Source organism: Anguilla rostrata, chromosome 5 (assembly GCF_018555375.3).
Source record: "Anguilla rostrata isolate EN2019 chromosome 5, ASM1855537v3, whole genome shotgun sequence".
In the NCBI taxonomy this organism is placed as follows: domain Eukaryota; kingdom Metazoa; phylum Chordata; class Actinopteri; order Anguilliformes; family Anguillidae; genus Anguilla; species Anguilla rostrata.
Genome location: NC_057937.1, coordinates 35251800 through 35268814, shown reverse-complemented (window position 1 = coordinate 35268814; position 17015 = coordinate 35251800). Strand labels below are relative to the sequence as shown.

General features: G+C 45.9%; 2 protein-coding genes and 1 non-coding gene across 3 annotated transcripts in view; all 3 read right to left on the bottom strand.

Annotated features, from left to right (window-relative positions):
- LOC135256147 (C-myc promoter-binding protein-like) overlaps positions 1-8728 on the bottom strand; it is an 80210-nt gene extending 71482 nt beyond the window's left edge. Inside the window, exon 1 of the mRNA XM_064337991.1 lies at positions 8565-8728. The gene's annotated coding sequence lies outside the window, so the exon portion shown is untranslated. The remainder of the gene's footprint in view (positions 1-8564) is intronic.
- A 1029-nt stretch (positions 8729-9757) lies between these two features.
- Positions 9758-9829, bottom strand: trnaq-cug (transfer RNA glutamine (anticodon CUG)). The gene has a single exon. It is a non-coding gene; the product is annotated as a tRNA-Gln (tRNA).
- Positions 9830-10805: 976 nt separating this feature from the next.
- sntb2 (syntrophin, beta 2) overlaps positions 10806-17015 on the bottom strand; it is a 15777-nt gene continuing 9567 nt past the window's right edge. Inside the window, exons 3-7 of the mRNA XM_064335941.1 lie at positions 16388-16574; positions 15341-15483; positions 14689-14885; positions 13817-14007; positions 10806-13116 (exon numbers count right to left, since the gene is read on the bottom strand). Coding sequence (XP_064192011.1) covers positions 13024-13116; positions 13817-14007; positions 14689-14885; positions 15341-15483; positions 16388-16574 — 811 coding nt within the window. The 3' untranslated portion in view covers positions 10806-13023. The remainder of the gene's footprint in view (positions 13117-13816; positions 14008-14688; positions 14886-15340; positions 15484-16387; positions 16575-17015) is intronic.

The window sequence follows — 17015 nt, the reverse complement described above, 5'->3', positions numbered from 1 at the left end:
AGGCGGGGTTCGGCGTCTACTCCGTATGCTAATCGCAGCAGCGCCCCGCTGCTCGGGATGATCAGGAATACATTAACTCATTTTATTTCACCGTGAAATTATTTTGATATAGGAGCGATAAAAAAAAATTAAAAAAACCTGCCTTGCGTCTCCTAGCTGGTGCAGTGCAGATGGCGACGCATCGAGGAGGGTCTGGGAGACTTCCTCGGCGCGTCTGAAACCCTTCACGCGCCACAGGAAGAGCGGTCGACCTTTTTACGGCGGTCTGCGGCACTGCTGGGGCCGGGGGGCGGGGGGGGGGTGCACCTGTAGCCGATATTGGGATGAGTTTGGGGACAGAGTAAAGGGAGCGCACGTGCAGTCGTCTGACCGTTGCAGTGCGGTCAGCCCGGAATCAGCCTTTTTTTAATTTGAGAATAAAGTAGGCTACTTGCTACGACACCGTGGTCGAGTCAGTACGTCTACAGATGAGCTTTACCCTCTGAGGTTTGGGCTTCGTTTACTGCTCTTAACCACACGCATCCGTCCGTTATCTAACACCCGCTCATTCCTGGTCAGGGTCGCGGGAGGTGCTGGAGCCTATCCCAGCATGCACTGGGTGAGAGGCAGGAATACACCCTGAACAGGTCGCCAGTCCATCGTAAGGCACATGCACACCGTTCACTCACGCACTCATTCCTAGGGGCAATTTAGACTCTCCAATTAACCTACCCCGCATGTCTTTGGACTGTGGGAGGAAACCGGAGTACCCGGAGGAAACCCAGCCAGGATTCTGACCAAGCACCTTCTCGCTTGCAACAGTGCTACCCCGGTGCCGCACCAGCGTGCCGCCCCTATCCGCACACAGCACAGCCCCTATCCGCACACAGCACAGCCCCTATCCCCACACAGCACAGCCCCTATCCGCACACAGCACAGCCCGTATCTGACTCGTTCCGTAACAGTAAACAAGCGCGCGAGGCTGACGCATCCTTTCCGGAACTTTCCCCGGCTCTGCACAAAGATAAAGGAATAAACAACACGGCGTCCGGGCTAATCCCCGGGAGCCGCTGCGATAACCGATCGAAGCCGCGCCGGAGGTCCCTCCCGGCGAGATCGACCCCGCCCGCCGCCAGCCGCCCACGCTCCGCGTCCGGGCCGCCGCCGCGCTCGCTCGGGGTCGCGCGGGAACCCGCTGGCACGCGTCCGCGAGATCAGGCCTCCCGCCGGCCGCGCCGCTCCCAGACGCCGCACGGTTATCGATCCGGCCCCGCCCACCCCCGCCCCCCCCTTCTCTGCCCGACGCAGAGCACAGTCAGCCTAAATGCCCGGCGTTAAATCAGACAGAGGCCTTTATTTAAACAGCGAGAGGCCGATCCAGAGCAAAGCTCTGTTTTACAGAGGCACCCAGACAACACAACGATGCAACAAAATACACAACGCGATACGTTAAAATATCACAAAAATGAAGCAAACAAGATAAAACTTTTAATATAAAAATGCTTTTTAAGATAAAAATGCTAATATATTATGAAAAGCAAGTACACGATTCCTGAAAAACATCCCTTAAGAGAAACCTGAAGCCATCCATGTTGATCAATTTGTCCAAAACGAAGGTAACCTGTAGGCTAGCTGATTCCATTTAGGCTAAAAGGTGCACAGAAGGTGAGAGAAGTCTGCCCTAATTCAGTATCCATATGAGGTTTAATGAGGGTGATGGAGAGTAACGTATTCCAGAGACCAAGTATACTGTTCAATAGATCTAAAATGAAAATGGGAACAGATAGCCTATAATATGGCAGCTTATCTAACATAAGCTTATGGAACCTGTCGGCAGTGTGTAGCTGCGGTATTCTCTTCGGGCTAGGAGTGAGGTCTAGCCAATTTTCTCATGCAATGTACAGTGATGTGTTGTAAAACCATCCCCCATAATAAACCTGAGTGCTCTATGACACACTGCATAAAGTGGTTTGTGGGTATTGGCAAATGCAGGCATGTAGATTACATGAGAGTAATCCAGTACAAATAAAAATGCAGTTTGGACTATTGCTAATCTAAAAGCCCTTATTAATCAGTTTTTGTTCACTGCAGAAAAAAACCTGTTTCAGTTTATTCACAAACTCTTCAACGTGTGTTTTAAAAGGTAAATCTTCACCAGGTACATAAATAGCCTACTTATAACACTGGGCTCTCTGAATTTTGAAACCATCAATAGTATGAATATTAAAATTTTTCTGACTTTTTCCCTTTAGATCTACGAAAGAACATATGATTTGCCTTGGCCAGATTAAGCACGAGTTCAATATCTAACAGAGCACTTTGAATGGCATGAAAATCATCCTGTAAATGTGCTGACGTGTAAATGATGGTATCCAAATGAACTAACACAGTTCCTACAAGTCCACTATGGCCAGACTGGACTCATAAAATCTCTGTAGAGTTGAATTAACACTGGACAAATGACTCCCCTACAACTGTCAGCATGAAAACAGGAAGAAAGAGGACCTTCTGACGCCCACCACCACCACCCCCACCCCACAAAACACAACAGGTGTTCCTACAAAGCCTCGCTGAGTAGCTTCAGACGGACCCCCCAGCCAGTAGGTCCTGGGTTCGCTGGGCTCTTATCTGCCTGGTGGAAAATGAACCAGGAAGAGCCGGTTAAGTGAGCATAGCCAGACGCGGCAGCGCCGGGCCCTTTCCCTCTATAAACAAGGAGAGCCCTTCTGTTCGGCGTTCGGGCCCCCTCCCCCGCACCTCCCCCCGCCGTCCTCTCTTCCTGAGGTGACCCAGTAACGTCGTCCCCGAGGTATCGAGGTAGCTGGAACTCAAGGCAGATCCAGGTCCATCCAACGCGGCTCTCCTCCGGCTTTCTTTGGGTTGCTTTTCCCCCTGCTGTTCAATATTCCATTACTCTATTCAACTGACTTTTCCTTTGACTAATTTAGCCCTTTCACTCAATAACATTCTGCACTTTGTTAGAAGAAATGGAAAAATCAGTTGTAGCTCGCAGAAAATACATTATCTTTCTATCATTATATGGCGGATTATGCCAATACATACCACGTGTATAATTACCTCTATAATTATCGGTATAATGCATATAATTATAACAATATACACAGTATTGATATAGAGCTATATACAGTTTACTACTTTTGTAAACAATATTTATTGAATTGAATTCTGTGCTTTATCTTCTACTGTATTTAAATATATTTAAACACATAAGTTATATAGCTTGCCCTACATTTATAAACTGCATTTATGCAGTTTCACTGTTCTTCATTTTTATATTCTGTGCATATGTCCTGGTTTCAGTCGTGCAGTAACCAAGCCCAAGTTAATTTTACTACACAGTCTCAGTCCTACAGTGACCAAGCCCATGGTAATTTTACTGCACAGTCTCAGTCCTGCATTAACCAGGCCCATGGTGATTTTACTGCACAGTCTCAGCCCTGCATTAACCAGGCTCATGGTAATTTTACTGCACAGTCTCAGTCCTGCATAAACCAGGCCCATGGTAATTTTACTGCACAGTCTCAGTCCTGCAGTGACCAAGCCCATGGTAATTTTACTGCACAGTCTCAGTCCTGCATAAACCAGGCCCATGGTAATTTTACTGCACAATCTCAGTCCTGCAGTGACCAAGCCCATGGTAATTTTATTGCACAGTCTCAGTCCTGCAGAGACCAAGCTCATGGTAATTCTGCTGCACAGTCTCAGTCCTGCAGTGACCAAGCCCATGGTAATTTTACTGCACAGTCTCAGTCCTGCATAAACCAGGCCCATGGTAATTTTACTGCACAATCTCAGTCCTGCAGTGACCAAGCCCATGGTAATTTTATTGCACAGTCTCAGTCCTGCAGAGACCAAGCTCATGGTAATTTTACTGCACAGTCTCAGTCCTGCATAAACCAGGCCCATGGTAATTTTACTGCACAATCTCAATCCTGCAGTGACCAAGCCCATGGTAATTTTACTGCACAGTCTCAGTCCTGCAGTGACCAAGCCCATGGTAATTTTACTGCACAGTCTCAGTCCTGCAGAGACCAAGCTCATGGTAATTCTGCTGCACAGTCTCAGTCCTGCAGTGACCATGCCCATGGTAATTCTGCTGCACAGTCTCAGTCCTGCAGTGACCAAGCCCCAGCATTTGGTGACACCGGGTGCGTTGCCGGGAGGAACTAACGCCACGGAAACCCGAGTAACCCTTGACAACCCAAGCCCCAACGACAAACGGCAGCTAATGGCACAGCAGAGTCTCCAACCCGCCTGAGCCCCGCCGTCACAGCGAAACGCCAGTTCACGCGACCCGGCGAGCGTGGACCCCACGCGCCGCGAAGCGAAAACGAGCATCGTCTGATCGCGCGCCTTTCGGGGGCAAAAACGTGCTCGTCTGCACTATCCCAAATTCACGGAAGACGTTCTAATGAGGAGACTGGCCTATGAATAGGTCTGGGTATTCCAAACTGGGATAAAGGAAAAAGGGGGGAAATAAATCACTTGGTAGAGCAAGCTGATCCTGGCTCTTACAAGCCCTCAGCAAAAAAGGGTTACCGGCACAGAGCAGCTCCCGTTACCATGGGAACAGGTAAAGGCTGGAAACCATGATGTCAGTACCCCTGAAACTGCAGAAGACAGTTTTCCAAAAAAAACACGAGATGTGTCAAAGCAGACACTCCCTCTACAAACAAACAGCAGCAGCGCACTCTCTCTCTCTTTCTCTCTCTCTCTCTCCCTCAAACATACACATTCTCACACTCACTCCCACTGAGAAAACACTCGTTCTGAGCTTAACCGCTGTTTATCTTTGCTGAGGGCAGCCTTGCTTGTTTGATCCTGATTCGGGAAATTATGAGCCAAAACAAATGCGCAGTTTGCAGCAGTCCGCGGCTCTCCCGGTTCCTCAGGGTTTCGCTTGTTCTCCTCCGGCCGAGGTCTGCAGCAAAGGCTCTCGATTGCACGTGTCATGTGACCGTGGTGACCGATCACTGCCTAATTTCCTTCCTGCACAAAACACGCTTAACCTCAGATCTTTCATGCTCGCCAGATACCAGACTCGGATCTTGTGTTCCTTCAGTCATCTTAATTACAGGAGAATCCGGGTAGTAACGGGAGCCTATGGTGCTAAATGGACCACCGAAGTGTTGTCGTCATTTTGGTGGTTCTAGATCATTTCCACTTCCATTTTCTTTTCGTCTATGGCCTTTGAATAAGATTTTTGGTTCCCGTTTACCAATCGTTTCATCCTTGAACTATGTGAAACCGTGACATTACAAATGCTGCAGGGTGAATTCCTTATGCAGTATGTGTAATCCACACAATTTAGAAAAATAAATATATTCAGGCTTCAAAACTGTTACATACAAGTAAACACATCCATATTATATCCAAAGATCTCAAGCAAAATAGTCAATGTTGACGTCGGACGTAGTTCGAGGCAATAATTTTACATCTCTATTCATTTTCCTGTTAGTCTGCAAGGCGATGTAACTGACATTCCTTGTTTGGGTGCAAAATTTACAAAATCACACTTCTATGGTCTATTGTTGCACAGCATGGCCATACCCACAGTATAATATTTGGCCGCGTCCCTTAATTGGTTTTCAAAAGATGAATCAAACTGGAATGGCTTCAGCGTTAGACAGAACGTTTGATGTTAAGAACCCAGAGCTGAACATCTGTTAGGCCTATGGAACCCGTCGGCACTGAGTAGCTGCATTACCCACTGTGTCAGCGCTAATCTCAATAAAGACTTCACCCCCACTGCCCAGTCGGCCTTAAAATCAGCAGCAATGTAAAGCTATGCACGTCCATACATGGTGAAGGAATCTTGTTGACCATCACTGTGGTTACACCTGTTTGAGTCTACTTTAGGTATACAACAGTTTCCTAAAATGACTGAAATCTAATCAAGAGGTTTATAGAGGGTCAGCTTGAGAAATCAGAAAAGCAAATACACATTTTTGACAACTAGACTTATAAAATGACGTTTTATATTATGTACTGAAAAATATGATACACTAAAAATGACTCCAGCAAAATGATATGGCATATTATATATTTGTAAAAATAGCTGGGAAGTATGTATGGAAAGTGAAAAATTGCAGGGGGGTCATTTTAAAAAGCTGGTTCCCTTCAAATTATTATTCAACCTGCTCACATCTGTGTGTGTGTGTGTGTGTGTGTGTGTGTTTGGGGGGGGGGGTGTGACAGAAAGCGTTCACAGTGCTGTGTGGGCATAGATGGGAGGGGGGGGGGGTTGGCATAGGGGGGGTCACCCTCTTCGTCATCTTACAGTGACCCTTTCTGGGAACAGCATGCAGAGTTGGAGGCAAAGTCTTTGGGTAAACCCGGAGTTTCATATTATTCACATGGCAGCCGTCCCGCCTTTGATGTCTGCTCTCCTGCTTCCAACTGCCGCCCCACGCTGTGCGCTCCGCGTGATGCAAGAAGGAGCAGAAACTCTACCCCTGCACACACACCATGACGCTGGGTGCTTTGTTTTACCGAGGACCGTCGTATTCCGAGAAAACCGTCACCGCACGCCCACCTCGCCCCTGGAGCCCGGCACACAGACCCGCACGGAATACGGACCCAGGGGAAGGTCACACATAGAGCGCTTCTGCCCGTATGTTCTCCCCTCATGCGAATGACGGGGCACGCGCCTCTCCGTGCATTTATACCAAAGTGTACCACGTGACTTGCAAAGGCGCGCATCTTACACCGCCCTACCATTTGCCCTTTCAATGCTGGTGCGCCTTGGTGCTGAAATCGAATCCGCCCTTTCTCCCGGAGGCAGGAAAATAACAGGGCGCGGAAGATCACGGCTTCGCCACCGGAGCGTTTGGAGCAATTTGCGTTTAGATTTTTTGTTCTTAATCTAGAGCCATTTTTCTCTGAATAACTCCCTGACTTTCCCACAGCTGTTCGCAATGATAACACAGCTGGAATCACTGTCACATATCCAAAGCCTGCCGGTCCCCTGCAGTTGCAGAATGTAGACCAAAGTTTTGATTTTTGCACGGGGTGCTTGCTCTTGAACGTGTGTGAGCTGACAGAGAAACTGTCTGCTGTTTGCGGTAGGACACAACGCTAACCCTCTCCAGATCTGTGCAAAAATTCTCAATCAGCACAGAAAACAGATTCGTCCATTTAAAAAATTAATTTGTGTTCAAACCAACGCGTTCTGCTAAATAAAACGTAACAAGTAAGCGCTTGTGGTTGAAATCAGATGGAAGAAAACTCACAATTTTGGTTATTCCTGCTAGCCCTGTCAGTCAACCACCGCCAGTTAAAAGTTCGTCCGGCAAGGTCATTCTCCATTCGCTCACTTACCGCATGCACCGGTTTATTTATAACATGTTCACATAGCCTACTCTAATAATGCATGCAAAATTCACACAAGAATCACACGGCGATCATTTAGGTCTACTGCCATAGTATGGTCTAAAACGCAGCATTTTCCCCAACAGATACACCTTTAATGTTAGCTGTAGCCTACGTGGCCAGCTAAAGTAACAGCTGTGTTTGGTCACTCAAGCACGGACGCTCAGAGCAGTTCTTCATTGGATATTAATTATTAAAATAAATTACAAGAATGTAGTCTACGATGCAGCAGAGGAGAAAGGCTGCAGAATATAACAATTTCATGTTAGGTTAAGTTTTTACAATCGATGTACAACCACTGTTTAGATAATCACACTTTTCCATCGTCACTGTTCAGCACGCAACTCGCTCGCTCGCCATAGCTAGCTAACACAGTGGCTAGAAATAACTACGAATGCCTCGCCAACCGTGACACCCCGCTTAAATTATCCCTCAACAGGGAACAGCGTTAGGTAGCTATCTTTATTTAAAGAGCCTGACCCCCATGGTTACTGCATCCCCATTGGAGCTGTCTGCACACATATCTCAATGTATACAGTCTCAAGTCCGTTAAGCGAGTGAGCTAGACGCACTATTCCTTAGTGAGTAAGAATCAGACACGCAACTCCTGTTGCACCAGCTACACAGGCTGCAAGTATTCATGTTGCACTAGCTACAGATTGTGACAAATAAAAAATGCTCTCTGGTCAGCTTTGCCCTTCACAACCATATGCTTCCGCCACCATACAACTTTAGCTATCGATATTTTCTGGAAGTTGAAACTGCCGTATAGCTAAGTTTCTTAGTAAGGTAATTGACTCTTGAACAGAAATTACGGTTTTTTTCTAGCAAATGCCAAGCCAGACGACACTACTATCTGATCCGTGAACCACACCAAAATACACTGGCAATGCCAATCTCGTAACTATAATGTCAACTCCGCCCGGCATAAAAAGTAATATTAAGACTGCCTTTTCAGATAAAAAATTGTTTAAAACAAAGCAGTACGTGTACCATCCATGGTTAACAAATGACCATATTTAATGTAATTTATTAGAAATACTCGAAAACTGCAGCCGGTCGGCATATGGCACCCAGCGGAACCAAGGTACCGACTGACACTGACAGGTCAACACGTTTATATTATCATCACCAGAATAGCGGGAAGCTAGCCCCGCCGGCTAGCATGAAATATGTTCGTGCCTCATACTTACATCACTGGGGGGAAAACACGACGTGTGTCCTCTTACAAAGTGTGCAGGCTTAGATTCACAAGGAATTGCATTATAGTACTTCTTGAATTATAAGATACAGTTTTCAAGCCCAGCTCATCGTCGTACCGACCCAGCTCTCCCCTCCGCCATTTTGGTTGTGAAGGGGAATCCGAGCTACGGCGTCCTATGACGCGAGCCGCCTGTAGCTGTCAGACATACTAGTCCTCCTTGCTCTTGTATGTGGGGACCATGCATTCTTTCCTTACGTGATGAATATATAAAGTGGCAAAAGGTAACCATACAATTTCGTGTTTTCCTTTATTTCTAATTGTTTGAAAATAATGTAATTTATTAACATCTATTAATATTATTTTAGTTTTTAAAAATGATTGTAGACTGTTTTAATTTAGCCTTACGTAAATATCCTATTTAAACAAACATACCCTGGCCACTTTTTTCTTTAATTAAGTTAACACATTAACGTACAGAACACCTAAAAAAAAAAAATTTTAACACCGCAAAGCATAAGCATTGCATCCCTAGGCATTGCATCCCTAGATGCAATGTCTAGGATACAGTTACAAATATGATGTGATTGTTAATATTTGAATCATTGTCCTATCAAAGAGTTTGAGAACGATTGATTGATTTGCCCCTGAAGACCTCTGTGCAAAACACATCTTTCACCACCAAATTTCAAAAGAACGCATGTAGACTATTGACAACCACTGGCACTATGTCATACTGGCTTACAACAATATTGTGTATCTGCACAAAGTAAAATCCAAATGTAAACTGATTTATTATATTTCATTAAAAATCTTATATTTATTTATATATTTATTTCTTATCATTTCTTAAGTTTTGACGAAATTCATATGACACTGTTTTGATTTTATTCTGTTATTCTGGCTTTTATTCGCCGTCTTTGGCAATAGTAGAACATTATGAACGCGAGTGCTTATAAATGTTCTACTATTGCCATCTACCGACAGTCGGGGATAATACACTTCATTACTGCTCAGAAAAACGAAAAGTAAATACTTTTTTAAAGAAAATATTCTCAGCAGAAGTGGCCGTGCACATCCTGTCATATATCTGTGTAATGATTAAAGGGCTAGGCGTAAGTACGCGCGTCAATATATAGCCTAAGAACTTATTAAACAAAACACGTCTTAAACAAAAGAAAAGTCAGGTTCCACCGAGATTTGAACTCGGATCGCTGGATTCAGAGTCCAGAGTGCTAACCATTACACCATGGAACCTGCTGCGGGACAACGCTACCGCTATTTGTATATATATATAAACCACCTTGATACGGTCAGCGTACTAGCACAAAAAAAATAACGTTTTTAAAACACACTCAACAGATTTGTGGGGAGTATGTTTCTGCCAGTGTTGTGGTATTGTAACGATATAAATGACATTCAAAGTATATTCAGACATAAAATAATATGCTTAAATAATGAGCAATTAAAAGATTGGCCTGATCAAGTCTTTTCAACATGGGAGTGTTTTAAATGACAAGATAAACATATCTTTCTATAAGTTCCTATAAGAGATTCTGTGGTCATTGTAGTTATTTCTATTTCTACATAGTCAAAGTCAAGAATAGTACCTAATCCAAAATAATTAAAAGCAAAAAGTACACTGGAAGAAAATGTCGATTGTGGATTTGTTGAATCGTGTTTTGTGCATTTCAGTACCTTGAATGGTTTTGGAAATGCGGAGCCTTTGGATAATCATTTTCAGACTTCCAAGATCTTACAGTCTGGGAAGATGCTTCCCTTCTGTCAATACTTGAATGGTGCAAAAACAGTGCCCTTAAACTTAAGGAAACCACTATATTTGATCACTATATTGGAGCACACGGCCCTTGTAGCTGGGTTGTGCTCCTAGTCTTTTGTTGTAACCTTTTTTCCTGTGTAAATAAAAATTAGTCTTCGTACAAACTGGGTGCCAGCTTCTCCATGTTTACGGTGGTTGTATACAGCTGTAAAAATGTGCATATACATTTGTTTTAAAAGTGACTGAAATTGAAAATGAATTACTCAATTTCCTTTAAGTCAAATTCATTCAAATTTCAGTTCTGTAGCCTTTAATAATAAAATTTCAATTCCAATTTTCCAGTGTTAAGGTAAGCTGTTAAGGTGATTGCAACTGAATCACAACTGACCCCAACACTGACCGAAATACACAACCTGAAAACAAAGAGGTAATGACCACACAAGGTAACAAGGATCAAAAGTAACATTTTTTATTCATAATATATTTACATTTGAGAATACAACATAAATGAGGCATATGTTTTATATATCTTAAGAGTGCGCATAAGAAGTAGCAACACATTATATATATAACAGGTTTGTGGGAGAGCATCCCCCTACGATTGTAATATCTGATTGTGGAAAACGCAAGCTGCCTGAAGTATCAAACTTTGGTTCATAAAAGCTTTCTAAAAGGGGAGGTTCAAACTACGCCTTGCCAAAACAAGCCTGCTCCGAGAGAACGCACAAGAGTGTAATTCGTACAAAAGAAGTCGGGAGTACGGCAGTTTGGCTTGTTTTGCATGCCTTGGAAGCCCGAAGGATTGTTGAGATACATTCACGGGGGCCATGGTCAACACCAGGGGGAAAAACCCAGACTGTGGTTCTGTGGGTGTGGCCTGGGTAGAGTGGGGACCCTCCGCAAGCAAGCAGTGGCAGAGCAGCACAAAACAGACTAGGGTCCTTGCATCGCCCAGAACACGGTTGGAAAGACAGGGATTTCAATCTCTCTGGGACTTTCTTGCTGTTAATCCTAACCAACAGGTGAGGGACTGATTGCATACCTGACAACATTTGCCTTTTCTTGTTCATCATTTCTGGTGAAAGGCAAGAACTAGCACTGCTGAACCCAGTTTGCTTAAACCATGTAGCAAAGTAACAATTTAGGCATCTAGTTAAGTGGATCTGACAGTAAGCATGTGAAAGTGCTCTCTCTTAAAAGGAAATGTCGATAAGCTCTTGCGTAGGGGCGCTGGGGCGTAGACAATTAATGTGTTTATGTTCATGACATTTCTGTCATATTATTCATTCAGGGTTTACTGGGAAGTGCTTCGAAACACATTATACGAAAGCTTCAAAAGTCAAATTTCAATCCAACAAGGTCTAGTTCAACATATCTATATACAGTACTAAATGCTGATAAATTCTGATAAAAGCTTGGTTTGCATTAAATCCTCTTTGGAAATGTATAAGGATGTTCCTTGATCTATATCGACAAGGAACCATAAGATCATGATGCGAGCGAGTCAAGTGTGTTGATAAAAAATAATAGAAGCGCAACAATCCTGGGTCAGACCCAGCAAAGAACAAGTCAGTTTCAGCCAAAACATCTTATTGTTCTGTGAAATCAACGGACAACAACCCTCCCTGCCTCGGGAGGACCTGAAACATATCAAGAGACCACAAGGGCATAATGCTGTTCCAAGAAGATGTCACAGGCCTTCAGCAACGATGACAATTAACTTCAAACAGAAGCTACATCCACCACCAGTAGGTGGCGCCAAAGTTAAAAGAGCAACGTCATGATTGTTCAGTCTATGCCCAGAATGGCTGGAAAAGTTCAGGACAGATTTGGAATACAACTAACCGTAACCATTGGCTTTTTTTGACTTTAAACAAATGACTTTACTCTCCCTACAGCAGCTGAGGTTTGTGGAGCACAGCTCTCTCGAGCGGCACTCCAGTCGGAGCGTGCGTCTTTACCTGCCTCTGAGCCTGTTTGAATGCCACAAACTGGGACCCCAGGTTTCAGGGACAGCTGAGAGGAACGGGCAGGCATTACCTCCTTTTCCTGGCTCCTTCCCTCGCCTTCAGTCATTCCCTCGCTGGGGATATGGATCAGTGCACTAATCTCTGTTACACTACACTGAAAGTGGATTAATGCTGTTTGGGGCAGGGGGCTGGGCCTTAGGGACTATGGACGTGGATGAGGTATGTAAACATATTTACATATAACTCCTCTAGGGAACAGTGGAGCAAACAGGTTTTTTGTTTTTTTTGGAGTGGGGGGGGGGGGGCTTCTGATTTTCTCAAGGTTCTGACCCGGTTTTGTTCTGAATTCTTCTATACTCCACTGATCTGCAAGTCCTACAACCTACACCGTGCAGAACACAAAATGCAACCAAACGACCTACAGAAATAGATCTGTACAGAAATGAAACTCTAAATGCGTATGATTATTACTATTATAGTGCATAATATTCAAAGCTTTCTTTGTTTAAAAACTACGGGCTCGGGACACACCGCAGAGCCTTCCGTCTTCTTCTTGCTTCCTCGACTAAATATGAAAGGCACATTTGGCTATCCTGATAGAAACAGGAACTATGGGTAATGTGGAAGAGTCGTGGTCGGCATGACGCCACAGGAGACTGACACCACACTCGGATTACGATAAACGGCCCCGCCCCCGACCCTCACGTCAGCAGTCCCATGCGCGTCAGTTTCGCCGACAGGAAGGAGTGCAGCACGAAGACCACCGGCTTGGGATTCGTGTGCAGATCGAAGACCTGGGGGGGGGGGGGAGAACGAGACAGAGGAAGAGAGAGAGAAAATTGGATTAAGAGATGATTATTATTGTCGCTTGTTCGATAGCCAGCTTTGACACGCTCGCTAGGAGACACCGGGGGAGTAGTACCGTAACATCGAGAACTAGAATGAGCTAGATCAACGGTGCAGAACAAGGGGCTGATCCATTTCCAGATTTTCTGCCAACTTCTGCTCTTATTTATTTAATTAACTCAATCGTATTTCGATCTGACATTTGTATATGCACCAGCTACAGCTGCAGACTGCGAGTGTATCCTAGTTCAAGTACAGGAGTGAACCAACGTAGCTTATAGAGCTGTCTGAAAACTAAAACTAATGCAATTGGTCAGAGCATAAACCAGCATGCAGACCAGCCCTCCAGGACTGGAGATGAATGAATGAATCACTGCATTTATATAGCACTATTCCGAACGTTCAAAGTGCTTTACAGTGATGAGTGGGAACTCACCTCACCCACCACCAATATGTAGCACCCATCTGGGTGATGCACGGCAGCCATTTTGCGCCAGAACTCTCACCACACGTTAGCTAAGGTGGAGAGAGCTGTGCACCCCTGAGCTAAATAACTAAGGCACAGACGCACATTTTCTTATTTCCTCCCAGGTGTCAATAGCTACACCCCACTTCCCCGAACCCCTGAAAATGAGCGCGGCGGCGTACCATCTCCCCCTCAGCCCCGCCAAAGTCCAGGTAGAGGTTACGGTTTCCGTCGTCGCCCGACATCTTCAGCTTCTCGAAAGGGTAGCGGAAGAGAACGGCGCCCCCCGCAGACTCCCCGGGCTCGCGCGTCACGGTGAAGCCCCGCTCGTAGTGCAGAGTGAGGCGGACGTCCTGCCTGTTCAGAACGCAGCCTGCGGGGGCGGAGAGGAAGGCTGATCTGCGATACCGATGTCATACTGAGAGGCTCGAGCCACAAGCTCAAGCCTCAACAGGGGAACCTGTGCTATACCACCTACAACAGTGTGTGTGTGATTGTGTGTTTGTGTGTGTGTGTGTAGGTGTGTTTGTGCACATATGTATGTGTGTGTGTGTGTGTATGCGTGTGCGTGTTTGTGTGTGTGTGTGTGTGTGTGCACATGTGTGAGTGTGTGTATGTGTGTATGCGTGTGTGTGCATGTGTGTGAGTGTGTGTGTGTGTGTAGGTGTGTTTGTGTGTGTGTGCACATCTGTGTATGCGTGTGCGTGTGTGTTTGTGAGTGTGTGTGTGTGTGCTTGTGTGTGTGTGTGTGTAGGTGTGTTTGTGTGTGTGTGCACATATGTATGCATGTGTGTGTGTGTATGCGTGTGCGTGTGTGTGTTTGTGAGTGTGTGTGCACATGTGAGTGTGTATGTGTGTGCGCGCACGTGTGCATGCGTGTGTGCATGTGTGTGTGAGTGTGTGCGCGCATACATTGGAGTAGTGTGTCTACTGAAATACTCTTGAGAGATAAGAGCATTCTCTTAAAGTAAACACACATTTAAACACGTCCACACGCATTTAGCCGCACCCCACCCTCACACGCCCCCCCCCCCCCCCTCGTGCGGGAGCGTACCGATGGACACCTCCTTGATGAGCTCGGCGGCGGTGTGCCCCCCCTGCACCAGCGCGCGGGTCCAGGATGACAGGTCCCAGTGCGTCTCCACCCGGAAGGCGTGCGACTCGATGCCCTGCGCGGTGCCCGTCCGAGTGGCGAACACCAGGTCGGCGCCCAGCGCCGGGGAACTGCGGGCGCTGCCCGAGTGTACCAGCCTGCAAGGAGGCACGAGGGGGGGGCGGAGTTTAACCTTCTATACCTTTCAGGGACACGGTCATAAAACCCTGCATTACACCGCTCAGTGTATCCACGGACATTCAAAATAATAACTTAGTTTCATCCAAATAAGTTTGGAGGAAACTAATATTGCAACCTTTTCCGGCAAGCAGTGTCAAAGGCCATTTTCAATGAATAATCAAAAGATTTGTGCAAGATGTATAGTCTGCATTTGTAAACAATAAAAAAAACTGTATAATGAGAACTTAAAAGCGTGGAAAATCTATTTTTGCACAAGAACAATTACATTTTTTCCTATGAATTGTTACAGTTGGTCCTGTTCTCTTATTTCAGAACTTACTCTCCCTCAGGAACACCACAGACCGAACCGACGATCATAGGTACAGACAGAACAGACCCGCGGTCAGTTGCAGTGAGCAGTCGGTCGTCTTACCTGGTAGCCAGGAGCGGATGTGTCAGCAGAGGCGTGGCCCAGGCTTCGCGGGTCCAGGGCACCGAATCAAACAGGAGGATGTCTTTATCTGTCAGCGCCATGACGACGGGCCGGAACTGGTGCCGCCCACCTTCCATCTGTACCTGTTCACGCGTCACGGACAGAGAGTGAGCACGTGCTTTAATGTGTCCGTGTGTTTGTGTGCACGAGAGGACAGAGAGACAGTGTGTGAGAGGGATGTGACATATCGCAAGAGAGTACGTATGAGAAAAAAAGAGAGCATATGATTGCAAGGGAGGGATTGCAATCATGTGTAAATGTGTGTGCATGTGCAGGGGTAATGTCCACAGGTCCCACAGGAAGTGCTTGACACAATGGTGGTTTCCTGTTACTTTGCGGTCATGCAGCACTTCCTGTCTTTCCCTTCCCAAGTGCCTGTTGCACAAAAAGGCCTAACGCCTAACGCAGCACAGCTGTGTAGCCAAGCAATGCCATAAAGCCATAACCATACGTCAGTCAAAGAGTAGGTAGCTGTGTGTGCGCATATGTAAGTGCACGTATGTATATGCACGGAAGCACATAGGTAATTGAGTACAAGTAATAAGTAAAAATGAGTGTCATTTAGATTCTGCCGATACTGAAACTAAAACTATACTTTTAAAATGGTGGTAGTGCCTCAAACGATGCCTTCTTTAAAATAAATATCAAATTACAACAGTAACGAATGTCTTTTTTATTGCAAAGATATTGAACAGTTTTAATTGCTGAAATATACTTCATAGGCCTATTTATGATTTATACTGCTTTTGGCCTTTTGACCGAGTTTAACGTTAGCTAGCTAGCTAACGGTACCAGCTGTCACTGACCGAGTCACTGAGTGAGTGTGATGCTAGCCAGTAAAATGTGCGTGGCATCGAAATGAGGCACCGCAATCTGCACTGAGATTTCAGACAGGTAGGTACCGGTGGTATGGGAACCGGCGCCATAGCGGTACTGGGGTTCGGTGCCCGACCCTAGTGGGAATGCGCGCGCCGCACGCGCTCCTACCTGCTCCGCGAGCCAGCCGACGTGCCTGAGCGGCCGCTGCGTGTTGGCGCCGATGCGGGCGAGGGCCTGGGGCAGCAGCGCCGCCACGTTGGTGTGGATGGCGCCGAACCAGGAGTGGGCGCTGGGGGCGTCCTTGCAGCGCAGGACCAGCGTGTGGCGCCCGTCGGGCGAGAGCAGCTCCAGCAGCCTGCAGGGGGGGGGGGGTCGGCCTTCATCGTTACCATCATCGCCATCGCCACCATCACATCGCCATTATCACTCTTTACCACCATCAGCACCACCACATCATCATCATCATCATCATTCACAACCATCATGATCACATCATCATTACATTACATTGAAATTATTTAGCAGACGCTTTTATTTAACTTTCATATCAAGTTAATTGGATGAACTACAAAACAGAGGTTCGATAAGGTACAATACTCATTTGGTCGTTATTCATAGCCAAGAACACAGTCCAGTTCACACAGTGAACATTACTCTGACCTAACCCATGCTAAGCCAAACTAGGGGGAAGTACAAGCTACAACATTAGGGCGATAACACAAAGTACAATAAGTGCTGGAATGGAGGTGCATGTAACATGAGTGGGATGAAAGAGGGGAATTTAAGTGAAATCATC